Source organism: Aulonocara sp. 'chitande type north' Nkhata Bay, linkage group LG11 (assembly GCF_057382095.1).
Source record: "Aulonocara sp. 'chitande type north' Nkhata Bay isolate Kocher_YH1m ecotype deep benthic linkage group LG11, A_spYH_male_GT1.1, whole genome shotgun sequence".
NCBI lineage: Eukaryota > Metazoa > Chordata > Actinopteri > Cichliformes > Cichlidae > Aulonocara > Aulonocara sp. 'chitande type north' Nkhata Bay.
This window is the reverse complement of record NC_141354.1, coordinates 33,637,394-33,654,789: the sequence shown is the minus strand read 5'-3', so window position 1 is coordinate 33,654,789 and position 17,396 is coordinate 33,637,394. Positions and strand designations below refer to the sequence as shown.

Sequence of the window (17,396 nt, the reverse complement as noted above, 5' to 3'; positions counted from 1 at the left end):
ATATTTTTTTTGAAATAGAAGAGCAACTTTTGTGTTTGTTGTGATTTCAACAGGTGTATCCTGGCAACAGGTGTGCCTTGGTCAGGAAATATAGCAGAAGATGGAGGTGGGCAAGGTGAATCGGCTTTAACCTCAACACCACTCACAACCATTTCACAGCCATGAATGTATGTTTTACCCCTTTTTTTCCTTTTCCTACTACCCACAGGTCATCGAAGACTCTCTCCAGAAGCGTGGAATAAGAAGGGACTGCGATGTTTGTCAACTCAGCCTTGCCACAAAGTAAGAAAAGCATTTACTTTTCTAAAATATATGTATATCTTTAACTTACAGAGGAAAATTTTCCAGAGATTATTTAGACGGTTTGTATTGTGTTAAACAGAAAACTCACCAGTGTTCCTGATTTATCAAGATTTCACTTTCTGAGGACGTTGTGGCTGAACAACAACAAGGTAATCTACTTACAGCTTTTTTTTTGCATACAGGATGGAACAGACGATTAAATTTATTTCTCTCTAATTCTTACAGATTAGAGAGCTGAGCTGCCGTTCCGTCAACTGTTGCTTGACTGAGCTTTACCTTCAAAATAACAACATCAAGTCTGTCTCAGGTTAACCTCTCATTCTCCCCTGAATGAAAAAAGAGACAAACAAAAAACAACAACAACAACAAAAAGAAACACAAACTCGTAATTTTTACTGGGTCAAAAGAAAGTCTAATGGTAGATTTTTTTAAAATATGCGTATAATATATTTTTCTATTTTTACTCACAGTTTGCAACATATTTAGTTAGGTACTTTAATTTTTAGGTGTTGAAACAAGTGCTGCAGTCTTTCTTTTAAGAAAGAGCATCACCTGAATTACAAGAAAAAATCATGTATATAAGGTCCTTATTAAACTAAATTCTGAAACTCCCTGAAATACTGGGGGAGGCTACAACACATTTGTGGCAAACACTTTTGTACTTTTATTTTGAAATAATACATAGTTTCCTCTGTTATAACACAGTCCCATCTTTTTAATGATTTAACATTTAACAATTTATTTTCTTTCATATATACTTACTTATGTATTTTTAGATTAGTTATTTGATTTTTTTTTTAAAGTTACTACACAAATCAGATGAATATAAAGTGGTGAAAAAAACATTTTACTCTAATGTGCTGGAATTAATGCTTAAATTATTTTTAATTATTAAAAGTAATTTTTCACCTCGACGTGCACATTTGTGCATATAGATATGCTGTAGGGACCTGAAGAAAAAGTTCTAGAAAAGAAGACATATGTAGTCATGACTTTTTAAAACTTTCTCTCCCACACAGGTGCTCTAAGTCATCTGACCTGCCTGCAAATCCTGTTTCTTCACAACAACTTGATCAGAGGGTTGGAGGACACAATGCACGAGCTCAGGAGGATGCAGCAGCTCCAAAATGCCAGTGAGTCCTGAACCATCAACCACACCCATCACCGATCAACAACCTGGCCTGAGAAATTCTGTTCATGCTTTAAAGATCCATTTGCAAATGTGGATGTTTGACTATACTGTGTATTTTAAAATGCAGCTTTTTTCCTCAATCCCATCTCTCATGAACTTGGCTATCGCCAACATGTAATCCATCGCCTGCCCTCACTCCAGATCTTAGATGGAAAAGGTAAAGATGTTGAAATGTTCTGACATATCGGACACGCGGTTTGTCATTACAAACACAGGAACTGTCTCTGTTGTGTTATTAGAAGTGGAGCCAGCAGAGAGGAAGACGTCGTTCCAGATTTACAGTCAGGATTGTCACCGCATCCTCCAGTCTGTGGCTTTTGGAAGATGCCAGTGATAGCTTCCTAACTTCCTATGCAAGTTCAGTCATTACACAGTGCAAAGTTTCTCCTCCATTCTCATTATTTCTGTGATATGTTCAAAATAGAGCAAAAGGTGCACTGCAAACGTAAATTTGAATAGCCTAAAGTACCAGTAAACCAAAACAGTGAAGGATTGAGACAAAAAAAGAGCTACAACTGAAGATTTCCCCCAAGACCAATAACAATCACAGGAAGAAGTTGACCGTAAAAATAAATCTGAAATACCCCAAAATGTTATTTGACACAAAGTGAGCCACAGATGACCCCAGAGATGAAAAGAAATTAAAACAAATGTCAAACAGAATAAAATGCAAAATGAAATGATAGATGCAAACTGGCAGTAACAGTTTGTACAGTCATCTTAAGTGTGCACTAAACAAGAGAGTTTAATGGGTTAATGGACAGGAGAATGTGGTTTATGTCTGCTGAACAGGATATACTCAGACTTGATTTCAAATCAGTAGGAAGCGTCGCATTTTAACCAGTTCTTTCCTGGACAACATACTCGGAACTACAGATTCCTTGTAAAAGATATTTCCATGCTCTTTCACATGCGTCACTTCTGGATGTTAAATACCACCAATGGAAACCATACAGTAAAGTTACAGCAGCACAAACAATGTGAGTCACATATATACTTGATGTTTTCATGCTTGGTCCTAATTAGCAAAGTTAAAGCTAACAATTACAGAATAAAAACTGATTTATAGTCCAGTTATCACTCAGAATATATCATAAATACATATTTCCACTTTATTCTGACCAAAAAAACTCAAAGTAATACACTTGATAAATAATACCAGCACTCAAAGAACTTCTCAAATTCACCCGTTCACAAATTTGCACATCAATACAGCTCATTATTCTATTCCTTGAATGTCTTTACCCCATCATGGACTCATACCTAGATCCATGCATTAGGGGGAATTTGAGTTTTAGTATCTTGCTCAAGGACACTTTGGCATGCATACTGGATAAATCGAAACACCTTCTGATTAGCAGAACCGCTCTGCCTCCTCGTCCATCGCTGACATTTATGCTTATGCCAAAATGATTTTCCACGTCTTTACTAAACTATGAAAAGGTGTCAAGTCCCAGAATGCATCTTGGTAACTTTTAATGTTTATAGGTAAAGGTTTAAAGTGTTAATTGGCATTTTGAACAATAAAGGAAAGCTATGCTGAATATGTTTGTCAAGGCCTCAGGAAGACTCGAAACAAATCAATAGGGCACATCGAGCACAGCTGGAAACACAAAAGTAATGTGCAGTTTGTGATGATTTGTGATCAGGGGCAAGTGTGTTTCACAGGATTTACATGCTATCGATTGCACTAAACACACCCTGATAATTTCAGGAGTGAGTGAACAAACATAAATAAATACACTTAAAAAATGAGAATCTACAGCATATTTCAGTGAAGTTGGTCTCTGTTTAATGTATTTGAAGTCACCAGCTCTCAGAACAATCACAGCATTAATGAACTTGATATTTTGACTTCAGCTTCTCTAATAATTCATGGTGCACAACAAATGAAAGAACATCAAAACTAAAACAGTGAGATCTTTCAAGACAAACTGACACTTGCCATCCTGACATGATGTCCTTGTTCAACAGTGGATGCTGGAGTAAATGTTTCCATTTAGTCGGAATTTGGAAAATCCTGAGAATTAAAGTCACATCTCATCATTCACGAAAAATAAACTGATGGCATTTATATTTAAAAATATACATTTTTGGTCAACATTTTTCAGCCATGCCTTTCACTCACAGCTCCCATAATGTTTTCAGTACAAAAGACGTCCCAGAAATACATCAAATAACTGCAAAGAAACAACTCTGATTGGTTACTTCATTCCCAGTTTGCTACAGTTTAAGGCAGAATTGCTTTCCATAATGGATGTGAGCCATTACGAATCCCTCCCAGTGACGTCTACCAAAAACACTTTAGCCTATGCAGTGTTCACATTCAGATATAACAATTCCATATGAAAAGTTAACTTAGAAAAAGGACACAAAGACTGTGGCATTCCTCGGATGTGTCTTGCCGTTATGGTGAGAGTCTTAGATTGTTAATAAATATGAGTCCTTCTTCGAGTCTTTATCTGGCGTTTATTCTTATGGCCAGTTTGCTCTCTATCTGTGGTGTGTGGATAGACCCTAGAGAAGATGGTCATTGTCTTCAACTGTCAGATGTTCATCAGTTGCCAGCAGCTGGGGTGCTTGCAGGGTCTGATGTTACCGTTTCTGCTGCAGTGTTTGAAGGGGTGACCTCACTGCTAGTGTCTACTGAAAGCTCCTGCATGGAGTCTGTGGCATCCTGCACAGCTTTACTCTCCTCTGAAAGACAAACAAGACAAGTCATTCAAACCTATTTTAATCACATGCAGCTTTGTGTTTTATCCCTGATCAACTCTTGATGACCATCAGTTAAAATTCTATATTAAACTGATCATATTTTAATATAGTCTTTCACAGCATGCTTTTACTGTGAGTTTATTTAAATATGGGAGAAAATTCAAATGAGCTCTTAATTAGTGATGTTATTTTGTATGCCTCCCTTTTTTAAATTTTCTTTTTTTAAGAATGTAAAAAGAAAAGCATAATTTTTTTTAAAATTTGAAAAGATTTTTTGTTGTAAATCCATAAGCAGAAAATTAGAGCTTTTAAGGGTTTTCTCAAAAGTGAAATTTAAAGAAAAATATTGAAACATGATGGCTCTATTCACACTGATCCTGAAGCAGACGATTTTAAGTAAAAAGTCAGATATTGATGTTAAAATGACCTTAAAATGGAACTGATTCTACTTTAATAGAACGCTGTCATTACACACATTTTGTAACATTTAACACAGAAGCTACATTTAGTAGCTTCTGTGGGACAAATGTTTGCGTTACTATTTTGTGTGACTTATTTTAGCTTTCTAATGAAGAAAATACCTTTGTTCTGTTGCATCCTCAGTTTGGCTGCTTCTGCTTCTTGTTTCTCTCTCTGCTCTTGGAGCTTCTTGCAAACTTTCTTGTGGGTGAACCAGTGCATCTTTTGGCAAGCTTGGCCACAGTAGATCACCTGGTGAGAAAAAAAAAACAACAACTTTATTTGTACACCATTTATGTCAAAAAAGGTAAACAATCCAAGCAGTCAGTTAAAGAAAGGACTCTCAGAAAAGGTCATAATTAAAAATTTCACATCAAATTAAAACAAAGAAACAACAACAGGCTTCATTGTTGAGGTAAAACCGACAATCTGTTGTAGCTCTGACGCTCACCATTTTACAGATGGAGCATCTCTTCTCGGCTCCTTTCTCTCCACAGGTCGTGCAGAACTCTGCGTCCATGAAGCCGACCTGACCGGTGATGGCCTGAGTCAGCACTGACAGAGCTGTGGGGTCGTTACCCTGCAATGATGTTAGAAAGAAAGACACAAATCAACCACCACACACAGCTAATTACAAAATACATTAAGCTTGAATGAAACCTATTCAAAACAAAGTTCTGACTTTTTTTTTTTTTCATGAAAAGATACACATTGCTTAATTTAGCCTTTTGATCCATTTAGCTTTCCAGTGAGTTGGATTTGCAAACTCACAATCTCTACAGGAGCGATACTCCGCACCAGCTGCTGCAGCAGAGTAGCATCACAATATGGGAATTTGCGAATGCATTCTCTGATAAACTTCTCTTGATACACGGGGAAACCATCAGAGTCCCGACCCTTCAGCAAGCTGGAAAACAAGGATTAGAGGCATTTATAACTGTACAGTGGATGTCATCTCAAAAATAACTTAAAATAATAAAATTCACTGCATTTTGGAATTTTTGGTTTTAACAGACATAGCTCCACTCAGGATCAGGCTTGAGTGTTAGGCTACGTTCACACTGCAGGCGAAAGCGCATCAAATCCGATTTTTTTGACCCTATGCGACCCATATCCGATCATGGTGTGACAGTGTGAACGGCACAAATCCGATATTTTCAAATCCAATCTGGGTCACTTTCGTATGTGGTACTGAATCTGATACATATCCGATGTTTCAGAAAGCGACTGCTGTGTGAACGGTCATGTCGCATTAAATCCGTCTTTTATGTCACTGACACAAGACAGACGCCAATTATCAGCGCCGGAGAAGCGCCCGAGAAGAAATTGCGAATGCTTCCTGGCCATCCGGTGAGACTGCTGGGAAGACAACGTTGGAGAAACGTGAACATTTTATTTGTACTGCATAACCTGCAGATTCTGACAGAAATCTGCAACTATCCTTTGAAGCACCGCTCCTCTAAAACAGCAATAAGGATCATTATTAGGTTATCTACATTATTATGTAAATAACAAAATAACTTAAAGCAAAAATTGGGAAACATGAAGTCCGAAGTCTTTATATTAAGGGCCAGCAGTCAAACAATATTGTTTGCTCTGGGTCTAAACAGAGCGCGTTGTGTGTGACGTCTTCTTTTGCGCATGCGGGCCGCTTTGAGGGTTCACACTAGAGCGCGTTTGCTGTCGCATTTTATTTGTAGTGTGAACGAGCAGACAAAAAAATCGGATTTGACCAAAAAAAAATCGGAATTGAGCATTAAGACCTGCAGTGTGAACGTAGCCTTAGAGTGGGTAGAATAACCAACAATTCTGTCACCATCAGTGTTGTTACGCTCCATATTGGTCACAACACTGACAAAAACAAATGCCCTACCATGAAAAGCTGCTTAGAAGCATTAAAAAAATTAATTAAGAACACATTCTAACCTGTGCTATCATTACATTTATTTAACACACACAAAAAGCACAGAAAGTAAACACTAGATTATTGTAGGTCACACACCTCTTAAGGAGACCGTCTAGCTTGTCCTCACGGTCTTTGAGGAAGGAGGCACATTTTCCCAGCACACAGCTGATGTAGTGCATCTTCATGGCCAACACCTCGTTCATGTCCTGCTGCTTGATGCACTTCTCACAGATAAGCTCCATCACCCGGCGACATTTGTCCAGCGCCTCCACCTCCGCCAGTAAAGGATTCTCCTTCACCAGCATCACCATCTGGAAAACAAATCAAACACCGAGGTTCTTCTTAGTAAAAGAAATGCAGTTTACATGTCTTTGCTCATAATCTGTGATGTAAAAATCTGTTTTCAGTTCCGTTCATAGCTCCAAGTGCACCACAGGACATCCCTGCTGTTGACCAGTCAATCAGAGCTAAACCAGTATCTGGCTGTTTTTAACTATACCCCATTGCTCAGTGACAAAATGTATTTGAAAGTTTGCTGCACAATGCCCATAACCAGAAGAAATCAGAGTAATATTTGCAAATGAATAAATAAAGACTGCAACAGCACTTTAATCTGTATCAGTGGGTAATAACAATAGCTGCATCAATTATATATTTTTATATCATGACCTTTTAGAAACCAGGGAAGCTTTACCTTGACAGGGTTCAGGTTGGTGCTCATGATGACCTTATGCAAAGGTCCAGCAAGTTTGGGTGGTAGCTTGGGTTCCTTCTCCAAACCCTGAGGCTTAGTGTAGTAATCCAGTCTGGCACGGGAGAAGAAGTTGTTGATCACTGTGACACAATCATGTTGCCCTAAAGAGAGAACAAATTAGTTTGTTCATTTGTTTTAGCACATGTACAACAAATGACCAGTCAAACGGAAATACTAAAGGCAATTCTAAGATTTCTTCAGTGTGTATGGAGGGCACGGATGGTGGAATGTACCAGCTAGCAAAAAATGAAGTGATGTAATCAAAAAAAAGTGATCATACCCAAGATCAGTCAGTTCCAATAATTTGTATCTAATGTAGGTCAAGTAGGTAGGTAAGGGATGTTAAGAAAAAGAAATACATAAAAAAACTGAAGCTAATGCCAATCTCTAGTTTTTTTTCCCATGCAAAAAGAAGAAAAAAAAATCTGACTAAAAAGGTTTTGTCTCTGTCTTTTTGTCTTTGTGTGTAGACCACTAGACCTAAAAGCTAACCGTTACTCCAAACGTACCAACAAAAGCTGCCATCTGTGCAGCAGTCCTTCCGACAGAGTTAACTACGTCTGTTTCTGCCCCTGCGTCCAGCATCATCCATGTGATATCAGTCTTTCCTGCAGGCACAAAAGAAGGAAAGTCACAACACTTAATAAAGAAACAACTGATTCTTCAGTGATGCTGCTGGAGCGATTAAAACCAACATGCACACACAGGTTTTACCTGACAGGCCAGCAAACATCAGCGCTGTGTATCCATGCTCATGCTCATTACAATTCACATCTGCACCGTGTTGAAGCAACAACTTGCACATGTCTGCTTTTCCCTTGTAAGCGGCGTGCATGAGAGGAGTCATCCCATACTGTGGATAAGACAAAAAAGTTAAGAAAAGCTGCTGATATTTATTGCATTTAAGCAAAGATTAGAAATAAGGAAATATTTACAGAAAAAAAATTCAAAACTAATAGATTAAAAAAAAAGGTTACTACAATTGCTTCTAAACAGTTAAAATGCTTGTTTTTATTATCTGTCTGTACTTACCTTCACCATCTGCTACAGGTACAGTAAAGTTAAAAACCACCAAACTACAACCATCTGCTTCTGACAGGTGGACAGGACAAACGTCCTCTAAAGTCCTTCAGAGTGGTGACTTATAATTTGTCCTTTTATTCAGCAACACATGTGTTTGACCTTGTCTTAAATAGCTCATCATGTGTGCTCCACAAATACACTGCAGTCCTGAAATGAAAAGACTTACTTTTTAGATGAAACCACAGATGGTGTCTCAGATGTAGTTATTTTACCATTTGAACCTTTTGGCCTGATGATTATATCGTAATTAGAGATGAATGCGATTTTTGTCACAAGGATAAGACACAAGAAATAATATAAATCGATGCCCCCGCCCCCCTGACCCTTGTAAACGAGGTAGAGAGGAGCTTTTGAAAAATGTCCAGTAAGTTGTCAATTTATGACACCAGATTTAGTATCTGTACTCAAAAAAAGAATTATTAGTGCATACGCTGTTAATATAAATTAAACGTAACTAAAAATTATCATTGCAAGTCAACATTCGATTAAATACGTAAAAGAGACGAGACAGATAACGTGCTTTGTTACTTGTGCATGTTTTGTTTTCTCGATATTGCGATCAGACATACTCTTTTACCTCATCCAAACAGTTGACTCGAACATCCTTACAGCCCAGCAACCTTGAGGCCTCTTGAACGTTTCCTAAAGACAAAAACCCCCTCAGTATTATTTCAGTACACACAACACTACGATTTACAGCTACTAAACTATATTAAATTAAGATTTTTTTTCTAAATTAGTCTGCCATAGTCCAACTTATACACTGCATAATCATTCTAATCTACCATGTAGTTCGGTCCACTTAGATCACGTTTAAAACTCATGTTATCCTGCAAGTTTGCATTAGTGAGGTGGGACTACATTTTAGCCTGAATGATTAGCTTTGAGCTAACATCAGCTATTCACAAGCTTTGACACAGCTAATTTTAAAGTCAACTGCTATTAATAAAGAAGCTGCAAACATGCATCACGGCTTTAACTGCGGTTCAGTTATTTAATTCAGTCACATTTTCTCCAAAGAGCTAACAAGAGCTAACTGCTGTATGGTGTTTTCAGGGATTAGCGTTAGCCAGCTTACCTGCAGTAATAACCTCAAACAACTCCTTTTCACTTGGTGACAAGTCTCCTTTCTTTAAAGCAGACATTCTGGCCAATATTAGCTTCAAACGAGACGATAATGGCACAAATAAACCACCGAGTTTTCAAATAACTCTACACTGTCCGTGGCTCCGACAGTATGCTGATGCTCAGGCATGAAGGCTAGCTCAGAACGAGCTGTCATCTGGAACGTACCACTGCCAACCCCTAGTAGGGAGGATATGTGTCACAGTCAAAAATACGTCAACGTTTAATCCACCGTCTGGACTTTTTGACTTTTTAGAACAATGCAACAAAAAAATCTAAGAAATATGAGGATTAGATATAATGTCACATTTTCTCATCATATGTCACAACAGTGAAGTGCAAGAGATAACACCCCTTTAAAAAACTGATGAGTTCCACAGAAGTCTAGAAAGTTTTTTTTTTTTTTTTTTTTTAATTGCACAGAAATGTACAACAATTATGGCAATCTCTACAAAGATTCTATTTTCCCAACATGAAATATTATCAGAACAGGCTGAATTCCAACATATAGAAGATAGATAATGAACAGGAAGTACAAACAACAACAAATAAATAAATAAAAACAAACCCCAAACAGAATCAAAGCAAACAAACAAGCAAAAAAAAAAAAAAAAAAAGACGTTATACCTTAGGGGTTTTCTAGCAGATCTAATTCAATAATCATATGATTCAGAACCAGAGCTTGTTTTTTGTCCATAAATTTAACAGATGAGAGGAAGAGGCAGAGTTCTTTGTGAAAAGTACAAAAGGACAGCTTTGTTTTCAGAAAACGACATTTGTGAATGAAGAATTTGCCCATAATAATTATTACATTTAGAACACTTTCAAGCTTCTTTTCTTTTCTTAGAGAACCAAAGATAATATCATTTTTAGAAAATTCAAGTAAATTTGGAATCTTTGGGAAGAGCCAGTAGTGCACATCGTTCCACAGGGCTTTACAGAATATACAATTATAAAATAAATGTTCTGTTGATTCAATATCCCCATCACAAAAAGAGCAAGAATTACTATCAATAGCACACAGGGAACTGTGCTGTCCCCTCTTCTCTTCACCCTGTACACCTCTGACTTCTGCTACAACTCTGAATTATGCCATATTCCGAAGTTTGCAGACGACACAGCCATCATGGGGTGTATCTGGGATGATCAGGAAGAGGAGTACAGAAGTCTGGTGAGGAACTTTGTCGCATGGAGTCACACAAACCACCTGCAACTCAACACCTCAAAGACTAAGGAACTGGTTGTGGACTTTGGGAGGTCTAGAGCAGGTCCACTGCCGGTTCAGATAGAGGGGGAGGAGGTGGAGGTGGTCAACAAGTACAAGTACCTCGGGCTGTGGGTGGACAATAAACTGGACTGGTCATGCAACACAGAGCACCTGTATAAAAAAGCCCAAAGCCGACTGTACTTCCTCAGGAGGCTGAGGTCTTTTAACATCTGCAGGAAGCTCCTGAGGATGTTTTACCAGTCGGTGGTTGCTGGAGTACTTTTCTATGCTGTGGTGTGCTGGGGGAGCAGCACAGCAAAGAAGGACTCATCCAGGCTGGAGAAACTGATCAGGAGGGCTAGCTCTGTGGTCGGCATGAAGCTGGACACTCTGGTGACAGTGGCAGAGAAAAGGACACTAAAGAAACTGATGGACATTATGGACAATGCCAGGCATCCTCTGCACACGGCCATTAACAACCAGAAGAGTCTGTTCAGTGACAGGTTGCTTCTCCCAAAGACAAGAACTAACAGACTTAAAAACTCCTTTGTCCCACACGCCATCAGACTGTTTAACTCCTCTCTGGAGGGGAGAGGGAGGGGAAACAGGAGGACAAAGGAGGGGGGAACAACTAAGCTGTAGTGCCTCTTCACCTCACTGTGCAATACCTTTTGTGCAATACTTTTGTAAATAGTCAACAGTGCAATAGACTCAATACTTGAAATGTGCAATTCATTCACTTGTATTTTTATTTTTTATTCCTATTTATTCTATTTATCCCCTTCGTATATTTTATTTATATTGTCTCTGTATTTATATATGTGTGTGTGTGTGTGTGTGTGTGTGTGTGTGTGTGTGTGTGTGTGTGTATATATATATATATATATATATATATATATATATATATATATATATATATATATATATATATATATATATATATATATATATATATATATATATAATATTCTGTAACTCTGAAACTTCTGTCGGTGCTGTGCTTTTTGGAAATCGAATTTCCCAGAGGAACCCACCCGAGGGATTAATAAAGTTCTATCTAATCTAATCTAATCTAATCTAATCTAGCAAAGCGACGTCTGAGAAATTCTTTGGAAGGGTAAATACCAGAAAGGATTTTGTAGTGGACCTCCTTAGCTTTGAGGAATGGGAAGTTTTAGGTAATTGTTTCTGATCTCTTTCTTTTGATCACCAAGGAACAGATGTGAGATGGAATTTGGATTGGATCTATAAGGGAAAAAACATTGGTGAATAATTCCCTAATTTGGGAGTTTTTTTAGACTGTTAGCTGTAATGTTATGCCCATTTACCAAGAGTTCAGGGAGGTCAGGGGATCTATAGTCAGGGTTTTGAAAAAGATTATATGCTGTACATAGAATGTTTTGAGGGATATGTGCTCCAGTCCATCAATCCTTTAAAGTGCTGGACACCGATGGTAAATCGGCATCAGACCCTAAATAAATTGTCCTCTGCTGTTATCCATATTGCTTCAGTCATTCTTTGGTGAGTAGACGTATTGGTTACATAAACACAATGTGAGCTGTTTTTTGTCTTATCTCTTGTTTTCTCTTGTCTTTTTTTTTTGAACATTTCTACTTTTTTGTGCTTATGAAGAAGTACAATTAGAACACAAATAAAAGAAGAAAAAAAGACTTGTTCTCATCAAATTGTAAGAAATCGTAAAATAAGTTGCACACACTCAAGCAACATGAATAAGATAACAGGCATATTACTTCAGCACAGGGGATTCTTTGGAATGCAGCAACCATTTATTAGATTTGTCCTTTATTTAGGGTATATAAAGTAGAAAAACAAAAACCTTGTTTAGCATTTTAATCAATTTAGTATTTTGAATGTAATGTTACATTTATTTAATGTAAAGTAGCACAATAGTTAGTATATACTTCGAAGATAAAATAATATCTTACAAATGTGTATTTTGGGACTCTTTGATTCACAGCTGTTTGCCATTCCAGCAAAAATCAATTTACCCTTTAAACTTTCTCTGATATTTTAATTTAAAATGATAAAATAATAAAAAAAAAAATTAAATAACTGAAAAGCAGAATATAGTTCAATGAAATTAAAAAAAAAATCAATGAGAAGACAAAAGAGTTAAAAAAAAGAAGTCTAAGTCTACACAAATAAAGTACCACGATTAAAAAGACAAAAAAGAAAAGAAAAAAAAAGAAAAGAGAGAAGTAAAACAAGATAAAGGGAAATAAAATACCTCAATTAATCAATGTTTAAATGCAATCCAATAACAAGCTTAATGTCTGAAAATCACACAAAAAAGTTTTTGCTGTGATGTGTCTGAGGTGACAAAAATATTATTTATGTAGCCCCTCATTAAAATATTTTTTAGATTTGTATGTATTATAGCCCAGTGTTTCCGAACCTCTGTGCTGCGGTACATACGTGAATTGGTCTGTTTGATTAGAATTCTCTTTGCATTTCACTTTATATGCATTTTGTTGATCATTAAATAATATTGTCTTAAAATCTCATGATCATATTTAGGCAAGTAGACCTAGACGACTGGAATGAAAGTAAATACATGTAATTTCCTCTGAAGAGATTGAAGCCTGACTATATGCAAAGTCTCCTGTCTGGATTTAGGTTTGTGACATCAGCATGCAAAGAGCTTCAGGAGAAATCTTGGCACATCCTAGCTCTTTTTCGGGAAGTCCTGATTTAATAGGCTATTTTAGAGGTCATAAACAAGTGCTGAGGCAGTTTTTTGTCTAAGATGTTAAATTCTCCAACCCACGTAGATCAGCCACAGTTCAAATTAATGTTTTTTTGATGAGCTTTCACAAAATAATAAGAATAAAGATACTAAAGACAGGAGACCGATGTGTGTGTTCTTTTTTAAATTTGAATTAAATTTTTAATTTATTATGTATGTGTTTACTGATGTAGTGAGGTTTATGGTGTATGAACTTGTGATGCGAAAGCTTTTTAAGAAAGTCAAAATCTGTAGGCATTTTACTTTTCAGCCACAGTCATGTTAATGGCAAATATGCTAGGTTGAAATAAATTTAGAAGGCTTCATCAACTTGTGGTCAAAAACACTGACTTAAAACAAATGTTGAACAGTAGGTTCAAGGTTTCATTGTCATCCAAGTGCATAAATTAACAAAATAAAATAAACATAAAAATGTGCCACGATATACAAGAATAAAATGAGATAAAATAAATACAATAAATTACTTGAGTAGATGCAGTGACAGGAAAGTCTGTTCTGATTTGACCTGCTGCATTTATAATAATTTATTTTTGCAAAGATTTCATATATAGAGACTACGTAGTGCTACAAGTTACATACCAGCTTTCACAAATAGGTTCCAGTGGAAAGCTGTTTTATTCTGTTTTTTTAAGGTAATATTAAAGGTAATCAAAGAAGAAAAAAGGGCATTGGCTTTTAAAGATTTTACATTTTAATATACATATCAGTTCACATAGTTAGGATTTACTCTTATTATTATTATTCTAAGACTCTGAGGGACTGTGAAACTGAAAATTCAGATGGTTCAATTTGACTGGGAAAGCAAACTGTAGGAAAAGATCTTGGATGTTTTAATTTCAGCTTTATCGTACATGTGTCTGTTTTATATACAACTATGATACAGGGTGTGGGTAATGTAAAGGATGTAAAACAGTGTTAAGGGTTCAAATACTGAGGAGGGATATAGGAGGAAATCCAAAATAACAACACTGGTCTGGCCGGGTTAAGTCAAACGATGATTTTAATGAACACACGTGTGGGAGATGAACACTGTACGCAGACAGCATCGATCTCTCTCTAACAATACACAATCAGTTGTTTTTATATCATCAGGGAAATTTATGACGCCCCCTCATGGGTCATCACATGCATAAGTTTCAAAACCACAATGACTTTTAACACAGTTTGAAAAAGCAACATCGCCTCATCTCCATGCCAGGTGTCTTCCTGTCGCTGCTGGATGCTGCCTTATCGTCTGGAACATCAGGCACACATTCTGCAACAAACTGTTCTTTTGCAGGCACAGTTTTGCAGTCACAAGCAAAATATGATTAACCTCTCACCTATAAATGAGTAGCATCCTCCCAACAGCTCCTCAAAGTAACTTACACTTAGACTCTGCTTTAGTTTCACTTTCACAAGCACGCTCTGCAAAAGCCTGCGATCCCTGTCTACTTTGGCACAGAGTGTACTCAGAGTTAGGCCTTTTTTTATAATGCAATGTAATCTACATATAAACATTTAAGATTATGAAAAGCATTCCAAAGCATTTAAGATTATAGATTTAACTCAACAGTTTAAAGTGGTTATAACTGCACCTGTAATAAAGGCTAATTGGGTGCCAATATGTTTAAACATCTGAATACAATATCAATGCTGTAGATTATGTTATTAATGCAATGATAATGATGATGACCATGAACAATAGCAGTAAAATATTTCTCTGATCTCCACAACAGCAGATTCTACACAGAACTTGCTTGGTGGGTGTTTACATGGAGACAAAATAAACTCTTATTAGATGCTTGATTGACTCCTAAGAAAAAGTTAATTCTTGGATAAATACGATAAAAATATAATCTAACTATAAGATGTTAATTAAGCTGAACACAATCAATAAATACATAAATAATAATTCTTTGTAGGCTATACTGTTTTTGAGGAAGCAAAAGTGCTGCACACTCATTTTGAACACAATTAAAAGAAAGATACTTTCATTAAAATATCATGAAAGCCAAAATTACAAATATATATTCAAATTAAGCAAAACTACAGTCCTGAACGGTATGTTATTGCAAACTTATCAGGAATTCTTATCAGCAACATGAGTTGTTTACTTGCAGAGTTCCAAACAGGAATCCTTGCACTACTCTGTGAAGTTGGCAGACATGGATACCTGTGTGGATTATGTAAATTAGGAGAAGATGAAATGAATGACATTTCATTCTGTAATGTCAGTCCAAGTAAGGAATATATATATATATATATTAGGGGTGCAACAATACTCGTATCGATATTGAACCGTTCGATACAGTGCTTTCGGTTTGGTACGCATATGTATCGAACAATACAAGAATTTTAATTTATTTTATCAACTTTTCTTCTGACGATGCTGTCTGTGTTGAGCGCTCAGTGGATCTGCGCTCGACAGTGCAGCCTAGGCGTAGTCGAACGCAGATTCACTGAGTTAGCACATGATTGTCCTTATGGGGACCTGATATGTTTAATATGCTGCTGAGAATATAGCCCAGAAGAAGCGTATAGTATAGCTTTTATTTTGGAAAGAGCCATTTCTCTGTAATAAACTCTCTTTTCCAAAGATGAGTGATTTGTCGATCAGATAGATAAATTTTTTTATTACTTTGTTGTTTCAGCAACATAAAATTGAAATCTTGTACTTTTGAGTTAAAATATATATTTATAATTTTAATAAATGACAAATTAAAAAGGCATGAACATTTTTTTGTATCGAAAAAATATCGAACCGTGAATTTTGTGAATCGTTGCACCCCTAATAAATAAATATATATATATATGTATATATATATAAAAATCCAGAAATGTTTTGCTGTTCAGACAGTGTCAAACAGATCTAATTTTGAAAAAAAAACTGATGAGTTCCACAGAAGTCTAGAAAGTTGTTGTTTTTTTTTTTTTTTTAATTGCACAGAAATGTACAACAATTATGGCAATCTCTACAAAGATTCTATTTTCCCAACATGAAATATTATCAGAACAGGCTGAATTCCAACATATAGAAGATAGATAATGAACAGGAAGTACAAACAACAACAAATAAATAAATAAAAACAAACCCCAAACAGAATCAAAGCAAACAAACAAGCAAAAAAAAAAAAAAAGACGTTATATCTTAGGGGTTTTCTAGCAGATCTAATTCAATAATCATATGATTCAGAACCAGAGCTTGTTTTTTGTCCATAAATTTAACAGATGAGAGGAAGAGGCAGAGTTCTTTGTGAAAAGTACAAAAGGACAGCTTTGTTTTCAGAAAACGACATTTGTGAATGAAGAATTTGCCCATAATAATTATTACATTTAGAACACTTTCAAGCTTCTTTTCTTTTCTTAGAGAACCAAGGATAATATCATTTTTAGAAAATTCAAGTAAATTTGGAATCTTTGGGAAGAGCCAGTAGTGCACATCGTTCCACAGGGCTTTACAGAATATACAATTATAAAATAAATGTTCTGTTGATTCAATATCCCCATCACAAAAAGAGCAAGAATTACTATCAATAGCAAAGCGACGTCTGAGAAATTCTTTGGAAGGGTAAATACCAGAAAGGATTTTGTAGTGGACCTCCTTAGCTTTGAGGAATGGGAAGTTTTAGGTAATTGTTTCTGATCTCTTTCTTTTGATCACCAAGGAACAGATGTGAGATGGAATTTGGATTGGATCTATAAGGGAAAAAAACATTGGTAAATAATTCCCTAATTTGGGAGTTTTTTTAGACTGTTAGCTGTAATGTTATGCCCATTTACCAAGAGTTCAGGGAGGTCAGGGGATCTATAGTCAGGGTTTTGAAAAAGATTATATGCTGTACATAGAATGTTTTGAGGGATATGTGCTCCAGTCCATCAATCCTTTAAAGTGCTGGACACCGA

General features: G+C 36.2%; 2 protein-coding genes across 3 annotated transcripts; one reads left to right on the top strand and one right to left on the bottom strand.

The window, feature by feature from the left end:
* Positions 1-67: 67 nt before the first annotated feature.
* Positions 68-2,256, top strand: lrrc72 (leucine rich repeat containing 72). 2 transcript variants are annotated; one of them, XM_086312269.1, is made up of 7 exons: positions 68-115; positions 209-282; positions 383-452; positions 529-610; positions 1,323-1,436; positions 1,563-1,652; positions 1,735-2,256. In XM_086312269.1, the coding sequence occupies exons 1-7, from the start codon at positions 101-103 to the stop codon at positions 1,827-1,829; spliced, it is 540 nt and encodes a 179-aa protein (XP_086168395.1). In that variant the 5' UTR covers positions 68-100; the 3' UTR covers positions 1,830-2,256. The 2 variants fall into 2 exon arrangements, with proteins under 2 accessions (XP_086168395.1, XP_086168394.1); XM_086312268.1 differs by lacking the exon at positions 68-115 and having other exon boundaries at positions 162-282.
* A 1,008-nt stretch (positions 2,257-3,264) lies between these two features.
* Positions 3,265-9,718, bottom strand: ankmy2a (ankyrin repeat and MYND domain containing 2a). The gene is made up of 10 exons (XM_086312267.1): positions 9,491-9,718; positions 8,990-9,054; positions 8,044-8,182; positions 7,839-7,937; positions 7,270-7,430; positions 6,672-6,886; positions 5,441-5,576; positions 5,121-5,249; positions 4,792-4,921; positions 3,265-4,192 (listed from the first exon to the last, which is right to left on the bottom strand). Exons 1-10 carry the CDS (start codon positions 9,555-9,557, stop codon positions 4,053-4,055), a joined length of 1,281 nt encoding a protein of 426 aa, XP_086168393.1. The 5' UTR covers positions 9,558-9,718; the 3' UTR covers positions 3,265-4,052.
* Between the last annotated feature and the right edge of the window lie 7,678 nt (positions 9,719-17,396).